The 14,539-nt window shown below is 44.2% G+C and overlaps 1 protein-coding gene across 1 annotated transcript; it reads left to right on the forward strand.

Moving 5' to 3' along the window:
* Positions 1 to 15: 15 nt before the first annotated feature.
* Positions 16 to 12,068, forward strand: LOC136442262 (actin-related protein 5-like). Its single transcript, XM_066439029.1, has 15 exons — positions 16 to 101; positions 519 to 641; positions 1,520 to 1,713; positions 4,244 to 4,355; positions 5,613 to 5,708; positions 6,092 to 6,285; positions 6,529 to 6,744; positions 6,944 to 7,141; positions 7,968 to 8,126; positions 9,175 to 9,279; positions 9,513 to 9,604; positions 9,901 to 9,984; positions 10,480 to 10,597; positions 11,358 to 11,469; positions 11,856 to 12,068. Exons 1-15 carry the CDS (start codon positions 80 to 82, stop codon positions 12,014 to 12,016), a joined length of 1,986 nt encoding a protein of 661 aa, XP_066295126.1. The 5' UTR covers positions 16 to 79; the 3' UTR covers positions 12,017 to 12,068.
* Positions 12,069 to 14,539: the final 2,471 nt, after the last annotated feature.

The raw sequence follows: 14,539 nt of genomic DNA on the forward strand, positions 1-14,539 counted from the left end.
TTTCTCCGGAAATCTGGAAACGTCCACCTGGCAGCCATTGTTGTACTGACCTCTAACCTCTGACCTGACCCGGACCGTCATGGCGGCAGCTACGAACCAGGGTTGGTGTTTGGGACGATATTTTGTTAGATTTAGCCTGTTTATGTTGTTCATATACTTTGTTGTACATATAAGAGGAAGTTAAGATAACTGTTCACATGTCTGACTAGTTTGATTTATTTCTAGAAGTAACGATTGGGATTATACATGATGTTTTGTTTGTATGATGGGGGGGGGGGGGGCATGCATATCAACAAAAGTACCATCAGATACACGGATATCAGTCGTAGAATCGAACAGAAACTAAATATATGCAAGTTTATGGTGATGAAATTTCATCCTAGACCAAAATTCAAATAAGACAAGAAAACTGAAGTAATGATCAAGTTAATCATGTCTTGTGGTTTTTAATACTCATCTATTTCAAACCAGAGATTTAAACCATAATTTTTGTCCGAATAATTCCTGTCCCCCACCAGAGCCAGATCACCCCAAGGCCGTGAACGTTTTCACCTTCAAGGACGTCAAGACTCAGCCTGACTCCTTCTTCACCTACCCAGAATCCCTCAGGGGAGGGAAGACTCCGCTCATTATTGACAATGGTGAGTAGGAACGCTAGGAGTTAGTGGACTTCTTAGGATAAAGTTTCTTTTGACTCTTAGATACGTGTATGTAAAAGGGCAGGGAAGTCATGTCAGTAGATTAAGTATGAAATTAGTGGATAGTCAAAGTTTCACAGAAGTCTGTAAAAGTGAAAGTGTTCTGCTTGAGCTGCTTCACCCAACCACTCAGACATGGATCATGCATTAAGTAACGGTTACTCAAGCAATCAGATAAAATTTGGAAAAAATTGGAAACGGTTAGCATCTGCTGTCTTTCGTCAGTAACTAGTTCGTAGAGAAATTTACTGTTGCTTGTTGATTTTAGTCGCTTGTTTGAAAGAAAGCTTCAACTTGCAAATTTCTATTTTTTTTTTTCAACTCTTATCTGTATCTTTTATCTCCAGTATAAGGATGGTTGTGTTTTAGACAAGGAACTGTACACGTGTGTCATCTTCAAGTTGAAGAAGTGATAATGGAAGGGATTGTACATTTGTATTCCCAGGTCTTTTGGTAAAGAAGTTGGACCCTAAGCATCCTGTAAGAAAGGATTTGACCAGTCCTACTTGTGTCTTTAGGCTCCTACCAGTGCAAGGCTAATGATAAAATTTGGAAACGGTCAGACATTTCAGACAGCATCCGTCTTTCATCAGTGACTAGTTGTTGCTTCAGTGATTTCTTGAAGGAAAGCTTCAACTTGAAACTTTTCTTCAACTCTTTTCTGTATCTTTTTAAAATCTCCAGTATAACCAAGGGTGGTTGGTTGTCAGACAAGGAACTGTAAGTTATCTTTAAGTTGAAGAAGTCCTGATGGAAGGGATTGAATATTTGTATTAACAGGTCCCTAAGTATCCTGATTTCGTTCCTACTTGTGTCTTCAGGCTCCTACCAGTGCAAGGCTGGCTGGGCGTCGGACAAGGAGCCCCGGCTCATCTTTAAGAACGTGATGGCGAAGGGGCGCGGTAAGAAGGAGACAGACGTGCAGATCGGGAACGACATCAGTAACATCGAGGTGGTGAGGTGGCTGCTCAAGACTCAGTTTGACGGACAGGTGGTCACACACTACGACATGCAGGTGAGGAAGAAAGGAAAGTGAAAGTGATCTCGAACCAGTTTAGCTCAAATGAACTCAATGAACAGATGAGCTAATCTTCCACTGGTCGTGAGAGAGAAGACAGATGCTATATACAGTATTTACAGGTTCATTGTACCGGGGAAATTCCCCAAGCTCTTTTTGACAAACACAATGAACAGTAGGCCACGGCTTAACATCCAGTCCTAAGGACTGCGACCCTTCCCGGTAGCGTGCATGTCGGGTGAGCGACACAGCCGGGATCGAACCCGGGCTTCTAGTTTCAGAGGCAAGATCGATAACCACTGGACTACGCAGGCTACCTCAAGAGAAGAGAAGACCTTAGCTTAGACCTTAGAGTAACTTAGATCCTACCGCAACTTTTTTTTCACCAGAGGTTGTGATTTACTGAAGGGAAGAACTAAACATTAAATTCAGAATGGATTTGCAAATAAATTCTTTTTGTTGGAGATTAGCCTAATTAGGAATTCATTAATGGATTTCATTAATTTAGGAACGATCTTGACTTAGATCCTGAAGAAGGCATGCTTTAAGAGGGTTCTCGACATGATTGTGATTGTAAACAAAGAACTGTAATACTGCTTTTACTTTTATTTTCATGTTCTGTAAACTGTAAAAGTGGAATAGATTACCAAAGTATGAAGGGCTAGTTTGGTAGATTGAAACAATTTTAGATTTATTGCAAAAACATTACAATTGGCTTTTGTCGTGACTAGTAAGGGAAGACCGCCACTGGATCCGGAACTGTTACCAGCATACAGGCCCGTACAGTCATGCCCACCTGAGGTGAACATATGGGATACCTACAACCGTCTGCGCAGACTGAAAGCCGGAAAGGCGTCAGGGCCTGATCAGTTGAGCGCTAGGATATTGAAAGAATTTGCTTTTGAAATAAGTTACCCGGTCACAGATATTATGAATGCTTCTTTCAATGAAGGGTACGTCCCTCAAGTATGGAAAGACGCCACAGTCGTGCCCTTACCCAAGTCACATCCCCCATCAGTTGACAAACTGAGACCAGTTTCTCTTACCTCTCAACTCGCCAAGGTAGCGGAATCCTTCGTCACTAAATGGATCTTAGAAGATGTAAGTGCAGCCCTAGCCAACAGCAGTTTGGTTGCTTGAAAGGTCGCTCTACAACACTGTACCTAGTCAGTTTGTTAGACTTTCTCTGCAGGGAATCTGAAAAGGTCAAGAACATTTGCACAATGGTAATGACAGACTTTTCGAAAGCATTCGATAGGATAGACCATACGTTAGCCATCCAGAAGTTATTACGACTTGGTGTGAGGGGGAGTCTAATCCAGTGGGTCTGCGACTTTCTTAGCCATCGATGGCAAAGAGTTCGTTATGGAGGGCATCTCTCGGACTGGGAAGTACTTACCTGTTCAGTGCCACAAGGAACACTGCTGGGCCCGTTGATTTTCCTCGTAGTTTTCGATGATGCGATGAGGGACACGCTGATTCATCACTGTAAATATGTTGATGATCTGTCTATGACTGAATCGCGTCACGACCTCAAGCCGTCATTAATGCAGAACGAGCTGGACAGTTTCTCTGGATGGTGTGGTGACAACCATATGTTACTCAACCCAGACAAGTGTAAAGTCATCACTTTTTGCTTTATGAAATGCCCACCCCCACCACCAACACTCACAATAAATGGATCCCCCCTTGAGGTTGTGCCAGTCACGTGCCTGTTGGGAGTGTGGCTGCAGAGAGACTTGAAGTGGGAGACACAGGTTACCAGAATGGTAGGGAAAGCTAACGGACGCCTTTTCTTCTTCCGGAAACTTAAACATTTCAACCTTCCCACCGAGGACCTTGTCACCATATTTACATCCTTTGTACGACCACTACTGGAATACTGCGCGCCAGTCTGGCATCCGGGGCTCACCTGTGCACAGTCGGACAAGATCGAAGCAGTTCAACGGAGAGCAGTTCGGACAATACTCGGAAGGCGGTTTACCAGCTATAAACAAGCCAGGAAAGACTTAAACCTGCCATTGCTCTCAGACCGCAGGCAGAAACTGTGTCTGAAGTTCGGAACTCAGTTAGAAGCACATAGTTCATCAATGCTGCACCAAAGGGATCTGACTGTCACGATAGACCCACTAGAAACAGGGACAAATATCGACCTATCAAATGCAGAACAGACAGACTTAAGAACTCTCCCATATCCTACATTGTTCGACTTCTTAATGCTTAACTTCTTATATATTACCGAGGCTTTTAAGTGTATGCTCATTTTGTAAAAAAAAAATACTAGAAGTATATTTTAGATTCTGCTAATGCAAAACCAATTGTCTGTTTATCACGGACTTTTATATAATAATGTTGCCATGTGTTTATGTAATAATGTTGCCATGTTATACAGAAATGAATTTTAAACATTGTATAATCCGCAATTCAGCCGAATTGGCTGCGAGGGATTTATTTTTAATAAACCATTCATCATCATCATCATCATCATCATCTTGCAACAATTTTTTTCTTCCATGTCCTCCTGCAGGAGCAGATGTTTGACTACCTGTTCAGCCACCTGGGCATCAGTACGGAGGGGTGTGTGGAACATCCGGTCGTCATGACGGAGGCAGTCTGCAACCCCAACTACTGCAGACAGAGTTAGTATAACCCAACTACTGCAGACAGAGTTAGTATAACCCAACTACTGCAGACAGAGTTAGTATAACCCTACTACTGCAGACAGAGTTAGTATAACCCAACTACTGCAGACAGAGTTAGTATAACCCAACTACTGCAGACAGAGTTAGTATAACCCAACTACTGCAGACAGAGTTAGTATAACCCAACTACTGCAGACAGAGTTAGTATAACCCAACTACTGCAGACAGAGTTAGTATAACCCAACTACTGCAGACAGAGTTAGTATAACCCTACTACTGCAGACAGAGTTAGTATAACCCAACTACTGCAGACAGAGTTAGTATAACCCAACTACTGCAGACAGAGTTAGTATAACCCTACTACTGCAGACAGAGTTAGTATAACCCAACTACTGCAGACAGAGTTAGTATAACCCCAACTACTGCAGACAGAGTTAGTATAACCCAACTACTGCAGACAGAGTTAGTATAACCCTACTACTGCAGACAGAGTTAGTATAACCCAACTACTGCAGACAGAGTTAGTATAACCCAACTACTGCAGACAGAGTTAGTATAACCCTACTACTGCAGACAGAGTTAGTATAACCCAACTACTGCAGACAGAGTTAGTATAACCCAACTACTGCAGACAGAGTTAGTATAACCCAACTACTGCAGACAGAGTTAGTATAACCCAACTACTGCAGACAGAGTTAGTATAACCCTACTACTGCAGACAGAGTTAGTATAACCCAACTACTGCAGACAGAGTTAGTATAACCCAACTACTGCAGACAGAGTTAGTATAACCCAACTACTGCAGACAGAGTTAGTATAACCCTACTACTGCAGACAGAGTTAGTATAACCCTACTACTGCAGACAGAGTTGGTATTGTAGTGTGTAAGAAAGTTTAAGATATGTAACCGACCGTTTTGTTGACACATAGCTATTCATTAAAGCAGTAGCCAAAGCTTTGCCTGGCACTAGGCCGCAAGATTAAATCCTCTTCAAGTAGATGTTGGAAGGCAAAATAGTGAGTTAGACATTTTCCTACTGTAGGCTAGCTGCCTGTTTCCGTAGCAAACCGCCCCCAAACTATAGGAGGTGGCTAGAAGCTACTTGGAGATTAGCATAAAGCATTAACCTACCAAAAACCGAATAAATTACCTGCCCTTCTGTGTACAGGTTTATTCCTCATGAATTAACAAAATGTGTTGTTGACCAGGCTGAGGTTTAAGCTAAGTTGCTGCAAATGTTTTGTCTCCCTCAGACATGTCCGAGCTGCTGTTTGAGTGTTACCGTGTGCCCAAGGTGGCGTATGGGGTGGACGCACTGTTCAGTCTGCACCACAACAGGCCTAAAGCAGGTGGGGGAGTTTTCATCCTAGAATGTTGAATTCTGATCTTGTCTAGTTTGTTTTTGGTAAGATTTTAACATTATTCAAATACCTAACCATTGAGGAGGTTTGTAGATGATCTTAACTTATCTTTCAACTGTGATCTTGCATAGAACAAGAAGACGTCTTTGGAACAATATTTTGAAATTATCATTGTCCAAACATTAGGAAATGCTTTATCTTGGCAGTAGTAGTGGGCAACCTCAAACCAACCGTACACACTCACGCCACATCTTCAGAAAAGAGGCTGTAGCCGCGTATAGTTCCCGTTTAGAACTTTATTCGAGCCCACACCTATCCCCCACATTAGGAAATGCTTTATCTTGATATGTAATGGATGATGTTATTTCCAGCCTTGGACCATGCGATGTTGGTCTGTTCCGGGTTCCACACCACTCACATACTCCCCCTGGTGGGCAGCAGGCTCGATGCAGCCAACTGCAAGCGGATCAACCTGGGCGGCTGGCAGGCGACCGGTTACATGCACCGCCTGTTCCAGCTCAAGTACCCCGCACACTTCGCCGCCATCACTCTCACACGATCAGAGGTGAGGAAGACACTTATTGATTGATTGATTGATTGATTGATTGATCAATAGTACATGAGAAAACTCAACTTTTAACCTTTGACCTCTCCCCTTACTCCTTTAACTCTCTGCCCCCTACAGGCCACATCACAGTAGACTACATGCAGAAGAGAGATTGACGAACCTGAGCTACTACCACAGGAACGTGCACAATATTTAATCTTTAACCTCTGCCCTCATGACCTTTACCCTCTGTCCCTGCAGGAGCTGCTGTACGACCATGGCTACATTGCAGTAGACTACATGGATGAGCTGCAGAGATGGTCGGACCTGAGCTACTACCACAGGAACGTGCACAAGATCCAGCTGCCCTTCACCCCCCTCCCCACCAGCTCCGTCAGCGCGGAGGACAAGGAGAAGAGGAAGCAGCAGGCCGGCCGCAGGCTGCAGGAGATCAACGCCAAGAGGAGGGAGCAGAAGGTGAACTTTAACCTCTTAAACTCTGGCCTCTCACCTCAGGACCTTCACACTTTGCCTCAAGCAGTAGTGCCATCTAAGTACATGAGTATGTGAAATACACTTTTAGCAACCATATCAGTGGACTTTGACAGCACCCAGGAGCTGACGGAGGATGTTGTATTGTAACCTTTGACATCTTACCTTTGACCTTTGCCCCCAGCTTGCAGCAGAGCAGGAGAAGCTCCAGCAGCTGCTCAGCATCCAGGAGTTGATGGAGGACGATGACGATGACTCCTTCCTGAGGGCGCTGGAGGAGTGCGGCTTCTCCTCGGCCAATGAGCTGCAAGTCGCCATCAACAAGCTCAGCCTCTCCATCCAGAGGACCAAGGAGAAGATGCTGCAGCCGGAGGAGGGGCAGGTGAGGAGTTCTCATGACCTTTGGCAACCTTTTAACCTTTGACACTGTAACCCTTAAACGTAACCCCCAGAGGAAGATGCGGCAGCGAGAGCAAGGGCAGGTGAGGAGTTCTAAAGACCTGGTAACCATATAATTATAGCCTTTGACACTACATGTACAACCTTTCACTACAACCTTTCCTTTTTGCCCACAAGGAGAATCTCATAGTAGCTGGGTCATTGATTTATTCATTTCTGTTGATCTATTCTTTGTCTATTTCTGAACATGAATGGTTTGCTATGTGACCTAGCACTGCCTTCAGTGAGGTCAATACTGCATACAAATTAGGACACTTCAAGTCAATACAATTTTAGACAATGTTAATATTACAGATTCATATTACAGAGGTTGGTTGACTTTCAGAGACTATTCCTATCAATCAAATGGTTTATTATTCATAAAAAGGCTTTGCAGCCAAAGGCTGAATTGTGCCCTCTGTACATATTGCACTTTGTTTTCACCATTAAGACATTACACAAATCATTTAAAATCACTTACTATTGTATTAAAACAATTTCAAAACATCCGCATTAAAGTTAGTCTATCTTATATCCGTTTGCTTATCAAATAGATAATTTGATCTTTACTAGTTCATTTCGCAGCATTCAGGAGCCGTAACAAAGATGGCACCGGGCTATTTCTAAATCTAACCGTCCGGCAGACTGGCAGGGTAAGTTCATTAGAGTTCCTGAGTGACCGGCCGTGTGTTTGTCCCCTGGAAGCGGGCACTAACTCTACAGTTCTCTCGGATGTTCCTGATCCAACCCAATTTCCTCCTTCCCTCCAGCCGAGCCGAGCGACCCCTGAGCTGGATAAGCAGCAGCGTGCGGAGCGGGAGGCCATCGTGGGGAACCTGCGCCGCCAGCGCCAGGAGATCGTGGAGACCCGGCAGCAGCGCAGACAGAGGAGGCAGGAGGTCGCCAAACGGAAGAGTCATGCTGCTCAGGTACAGGGGGGGTCGAGGGGGGGTCTAGAGCTGCTCAGGTACGGGGGGTCTACGGGAGTCATGCTGCTCTGAGGTACAGGGGGGTCTAGGGGAGTCAAGGGGGGGTCTATAGCTGCTCAGGTACAGGAGGGTCTAGGGGAGTCAAGGGGAGATCTAGAGCTGCTCAGGTACAGGGGGGTCTAGGGGAGCCAAGGGGGGATCTAGAGCTGCTCAGGTACAGGGGGGTCTAGGGGAGCCAAGGGGGGATCTAGAGCTGCTCAGGTACAGGGGGGTCTAGGGGAGCCAAGGGGGGATCTAGAGCTGCTCAGGTACAGGGGGGTCTAGGGGAGCCAAGGGGGGATCTAGAGCTGCTCAGGTACAGGGAGGTCTAGAGCTGCTCAGGTACAGAGGGGTCTAGAGCTGCTCAGGTACAGGGGGGTCTAGGGGGGATCTAGAGCTGCTCAGGTACAGGGGGGTCTAGGGGGGATCTAGAGCTGCTCAGGTACAGGGGGGGTCTGGAGTAGTCAATGGGGGATCTAGAGCTGCTCAGGTACAGGGGGGTCTAGGGGGGATCTAGAGCTGCTCAGGTACAGGGGGGTCTAGGGGGGATCTAGAGCTGCTCAGGTACAGGGGGGGTCTGGAGTAGTCAATGGGGGATCTAGTAAGAGCTCTTCTGGCGGAGTCCACAGACAGTAACTGGTTAGTCTTAGGGTATGATGATTGAGACAATGGGGGATTCTAGAGACAGTTGGGGTGTATGGGCACAAGGAGATCATCATGACGAATCAAAAGGGAAGAAAAAATTGTCTTAAAGAAAAAGCCAGGCTCTCCAGGTAGGGAGGTACTAAGGAGATCTAGGAGGGAAAAGGGGGTAATAAACTGTCAGTGAACCAAGAAGAGGTCCGAAGAATTAGATTTTGTAGTGTTATGGATCAGTGTTTGAAAATGTGAGGCATGTCTTATGTCCTGCGCAGAAGAGAATGAAGATCCTAACGGAGGTGGCCCAGAGTGATTTGATAAACCATGATATAGATCAATAACTTGTTGCATTGTGTCATGTCTCCTACAGGAGAGAATGAAGATCCTGACGCAGCTGGCGCAGAGTGAGAGGAGACGCGGGAAGGAGGACACCTTCGGCATGAACGAGGAGGACTGGAACGTCTACAAGGCCATCGTGAGTAATGCTCACGTCTTAGGGAAGATTGGCAGTATTGTGCTCTAAACGCACTGCATGCCTTAGTCTTGGGTTTCAGAAAAAGAATGGGTAGGCTGTCATTTGAACTGCCAACCTTTTGATGCTGGAAATGTATCTACACAATGCTAAATAATCAAGTTGTTGGAAATTGCTTTCAGTGTAAGGAGACAGTAACATGTTTCTTTGTTTGTTTGTTTGTTTGTTTATTACAGAGTAAAGAAGGTGACAGTGACAGTGAACAGGAGCAGGAGAGGTTGAACCAGATCGACCAGCTGCTCAGGGAACACGACCCTGACTTTGAGAAGTAGGTTTCATAAACAACAAGCTCATTTATATTACAACTTACACTTCAGTAAGTGATGAAAGATGGCTGCTGCTATCTGAAACATCTGACGCTTTAGAGAATCCATCTGGTTGCTTGATTTATTTTGTACTATGTTACAAGCCAGAAAGGTTCGTCCCTTATTTGGTATGTACACAAATTTGTATGTTACTTCCCACTAGATTCTAAACTACATGTACTCTGCAGGGAGAGTGTATTGTTGAACGTCGAAGGAAATATTTTTTGTGGTTTTCTGACGTCATCTGTGACTTTTTCAGGGACTTTGGGAATGGCCAGGACATGGATGTGACCTTTGACATTGCTGAGTATTACCAGCTGCACCTGGGGGTGGAGAGATGCAGGTACAATCTGTCAATCAATCAATCAATCAACCAATCAGTCAATCAGTCAGTCAATATTACATGTATCAGCCTATCACCTATGATGATGATCAGTCAAACACTACGTTTATTTCAACAGGTTGCCATTATACCATATGTTTGAACTTGTGCGGAATCCCTGAGATCAGCTTTGAAGAAAACGGTCAACAGGGCACAAAGACTCAAACTTGAGAAAAATGTTTGAGGCCCTACAACAATTTAACTTGTGATACGATGTACATTAATGTTTTGTGTGTCCAAAATATATCTCTAATTCATGGTATCTATAGTTTGGTATATTTCTGTCATAAAATGTATTGTTCTTGGGATATTTGAGTCTAAGATTTGTTATGACCTCCAGATTTAAAGCGATGAGTGTTGACATTTGTTCTATTGTATTTTTGGGTGTAAATTTCCAAAATTTAATGTAATGTTATACCAGTGTTTTACATGTTTGCTGTACTGTGTGTTCCCCAGGGTTCCAGAGTTGTTATTCCAGCCGTCCCTGTTAGGTATGGACCAGGCAGGAGTCACAGAGACGATGGACTATGTACTAAACAAGTACCCGGCTGATGTCCAGGACAAACTCATGCAGGTAGTCTCCAGGTTTATTTTCTCCTCGTTTGTCAGAGAACTCTTTTAGATACATGTGAGAAGGTTTCACATCCAGGTAAACAATTTAATGCCTTCAAAGCCAGATTCGACAGGTACATGGAAGTTCACCCTGTAAAGTACAACCACAGAGCTTTGGAACATCCACACAAACCCACCATGACAGTTGAGTGAAATGGAATTCAACAATGAAGAGCGGTCTAAACTGGAACAGTCCTACCTGACCGAAAATTCTACTCTACTCTACTCTACTCTAAAGAGAAATCAGTTTCAAAAACTGGATAAATTTGGAGATTTATTTTCAGACATTTCGAGTGACATCCATTACTCTTCTTGTGTCACTAGAATGATTTTTTTTAGATACTTCAGCTGACATGCAGTCAAGCTGGTATAGGTTCTTTGAAAATGTAGTCTTTCCAAGAGGTATTGTTTATGATATTTATGGGCCTCAATAGTGCTAGACAAAATAGATAGTAGATATCTCAAGGGCCCCTTCTTCAGACCTAAAACAAAAGAGGTTAGATACACATCTACAGGACTTTGTTATGACAGGCTATGCCTTATAGTGTAAACAGCTGTTGTTGTGTTCCTGTGAAGCTGGTGTTTGTAATAGGCAGAAACACCCCCATCAAAAAGTCCATTTTATGAAACTGCATGAATATGTAACATAGCTTTGTTCTTCTATTAGATTTGTACACGATTACTTGTAATTTCTGTCTAATATATATATTGTTTTCCCCCAGAATGTGTTCCTGACCGGAGGAAACACCCTGTACCCAAACCTGCAGGCCAGGATGGAGAGGGAACTCCAGGCCATCAGACCGTTCCAGTCTACATTTCAGGTTTTTACTGCAAGTACGTTGGTCCTAACTATTGGAAAAAAAGTTTTCTGGGTGAGGAAATGGATTGAAAAGTCATGTTTGTGTGATATCAGGAAAGTTTATCTGTTTTGGTATGTATGAAAAATGAATGAAATGTAACCCACATTCCTATCTAGCATAAGCGGCCTTGCCACAGCTCACGTTTTCAACCAAGCAGACTGGGTCGCCCCTACTCTTGTCTTGGTTCATTACAGAAAATACTTAAACTTTCTTCCAACACACAAGATCCCGAGAAAGACTAGCGAACTGGTCAAAATTAGTTGAGTTGCCATCTTTTGAGTTGAAAGAAAGTTGAATCATTTTCTCTGATGTTAGGATGATCTAACCTTTTCAACAAATTTCTTTCTGATTCCTCCGCAGAAAACGCGGTGCTGGACCCGTGGTTAGGAGCCAGGTCCATGTCTGTGGACCCTTCTAGGAGCGCCCAGATGTTCCTCACGCGAGCGGAGTACCTGGAGAAGGGGGCAGAGTACTTAAAGGAACACAGAGCCAGCAACATCTTCATTCCCACTCCAAAGTAAAGATTGTATAAAGATCAACTGTGCAGAATTAAAACATGAAAACTCATTTTATTTCACTTATTTTTTTACACAAGCCAACAAATAAACTTTTAGTCCCCTTGATGAAGTTACAACAGTAGATACATTTTAGGCCACATCAATTGATTTTTTTCAATTCTCAGATATTTCTCTGAATTTTGAATAAAACGTTAGAATGTGAACAAAGGGTCAGGAGGAAAAGTTGCATCCGACTACATGTATTCACTCCCTGAAACTGTGTAAGGCACAGACTTTCTCTCAGACTCTGTTTTCAAGTAGCCCCAACTCAATCAAGCTCCTGTAATGGCTTGCCGCCCTGTAACCGCATAGCCGAGGGGACAGAAATCCCCGGACAGCTGGAGTTTGCGTTATACAGACTAGTTTTCAAGTTGATCTTCCAGTTCAGCACTATTCTATGCATCATATCCAAACAAGTTAATTGCTTAGGCCTAAACTTCTATTACTGTATGACAATTTATCTTCCAGCCAGTGTTAAGAGAGTTGAGATGTTACCATGGTATGAAAAGTGCCACCTAGCAGGTTAATACAAAACTACACCTTACCGCAACACTCTGGACAGTTCCCTAACCTGAACAGGATGATGCAATCCAAGCTCACCCCAGGACTGACTTTGCACTGTTTATGTTGACACAGCTCTAGTCGCACGTGGGTGGTTTCAGAATGCGCGAGTGATGCAATAGTGCAGGGGGATCATACAGGGGAGAACAACCCCAGGTGTTAGGAATAGTTCAATCACCGAGAGTGTAGCCTGCTCATAGCCTCCATTAACATTTAAAGAGTGTGTTTAAAGAGACCTCTAGTGCAGCACTCCCACTTTTATGGTATAATACGTTTTTTTTCCTGTCAAGGCATCCTCAATTTAGGTGAAGCATGACGCTTTTTCAAGTAGCTAGTGGTAGTGCAATGCGGCTTCGCCACGGCTCGCGTTTTTGGCCAAGCACACCAGGTCACCCCTACTCTTCTCGTCTAGGGTGTGTAGTGTGATGCACAGTTTAGATATACATAAGTTATAGACTTGGGGATGTTACACTGGGGATCTCTTCAAGCACATTATGCATGTATGTAATCTGGAAGATAAAACGTTAGAAAAGAGTTGCAAAGTTGCAAAAACAGATGTAAAACACTCAGAATTCGCTGGATCCTCACATCTGCTTGGAGAATACCTAGACAACCGTGTCCCGAGTCAAAGGACAGCTGACCTTTTAAGACACGAGTACGAGTACGCCTGCCCCGAGAATGCCCTCAATCCGTACAGCAATGAAACATGTGACCTTTACTTAGTGATTCAGCCATCCGACTTTGTACCATAATGTTTACACACGGCTGCACGGGACTTCCTCTCAGCGTGATGCAAGAGCCTCCGGGAGGCAAAGTTTGCGTTTTAGGCATACCGGTGCTGATCCATACATCTGCTTGGAGAACACCACAACCTTGTCAAAGGACAGCTGACCTTATAAGACACACCCACGATTTCCCCGAGAATACCCTCAATCCGCACGGTAATGAAACCTGTAACTGTTGTTGTTGTTACTCAGTGATTCAGCCATCTGTACCATAATGTTTACCCACGGCTGCACGGGACTTCCTTTCAGCGTGATGCAAGAGGCAAAGTTTGCGCCGTGACGTCACTGAGGCAGCGGACTTTGTACCGTCATGAGCGCCGCACGTGGCTTCATTCAGGGCGATGGCAACAAACGCCGGAAAAACAACTTTACTGGCAGTGAACTTGAGACTTAGGCTTTGGCCAGGCCAGAGTGAGTTAACGTTGTTGCTTTCCTGAGTTGAAAAATAACGCGGAACTTGAAAGTTAACATGAAAACAAAATCTGAATCCGAGTGAAGGGAAACTTGGTCTGTACAATGTTTGCACGGTGCACACGCGGAGTGAATACAGTCAGAGGAAAGTTTCCCTCCAAATGCAGATATCTGGTTTTATCTTGACCTCTTCCTAACCCTTTGTTAAAATGCCACCAAGCCAGGGAATTGGTGTGGCATAAACATCGGAAGTTTGGACCCCACGTACTCCCGTGCCAGTAGTGCCATATATATTTCTTCTTATGGAAAATTAACCCCGTGTTTGAAGAGAACCACACCTCGAGCGGCGTTAAAGAACCCATCACACCTTTTATATAGAGTCCGTCCCGGCGTGTATGGGCACAAATAAATCAGTTATTGTGCAGTGCAATTTTGACAGGAGTTACGATGGAAACAATCAACTGCAAGCGACAGGTAGGTTTTTGAAAGTTGCATATCGGCGTTTTAAATCGCTTATGTGTCGCACGACTATTATGAAAAAAAACAAAGAAGTCTGCTCTGTCGATGCTGAATCGTACAATGTTCGTCACGACTGCCATACGAGTGACACGACCCCTTAGTCCCTTACTCAATATTAGTACATGTAGTATAATACGTTTATTGCAAGTTCTTGCCCGTGGGCTAATTGCAAGTACATGTAACATAACATGAGAGGACGGACAGACAATGG

Source organism: Branchiostoma lanceolatum, chromosome 9 (assembly GCF_035083965.1).
Source record: "Branchiostoma lanceolatum isolate klBraLanc5 chromosome 9, klBraLanc5.hap2, whole genome shotgun sequence".
Classification (NCBI taxonomy): domain Eukaryota; kingdom Metazoa; phylum Chordata; class Leptocardii; order Amphioxiformes; family Branchiostomatidae; genus Branchiostoma; species Branchiostoma lanceolatum.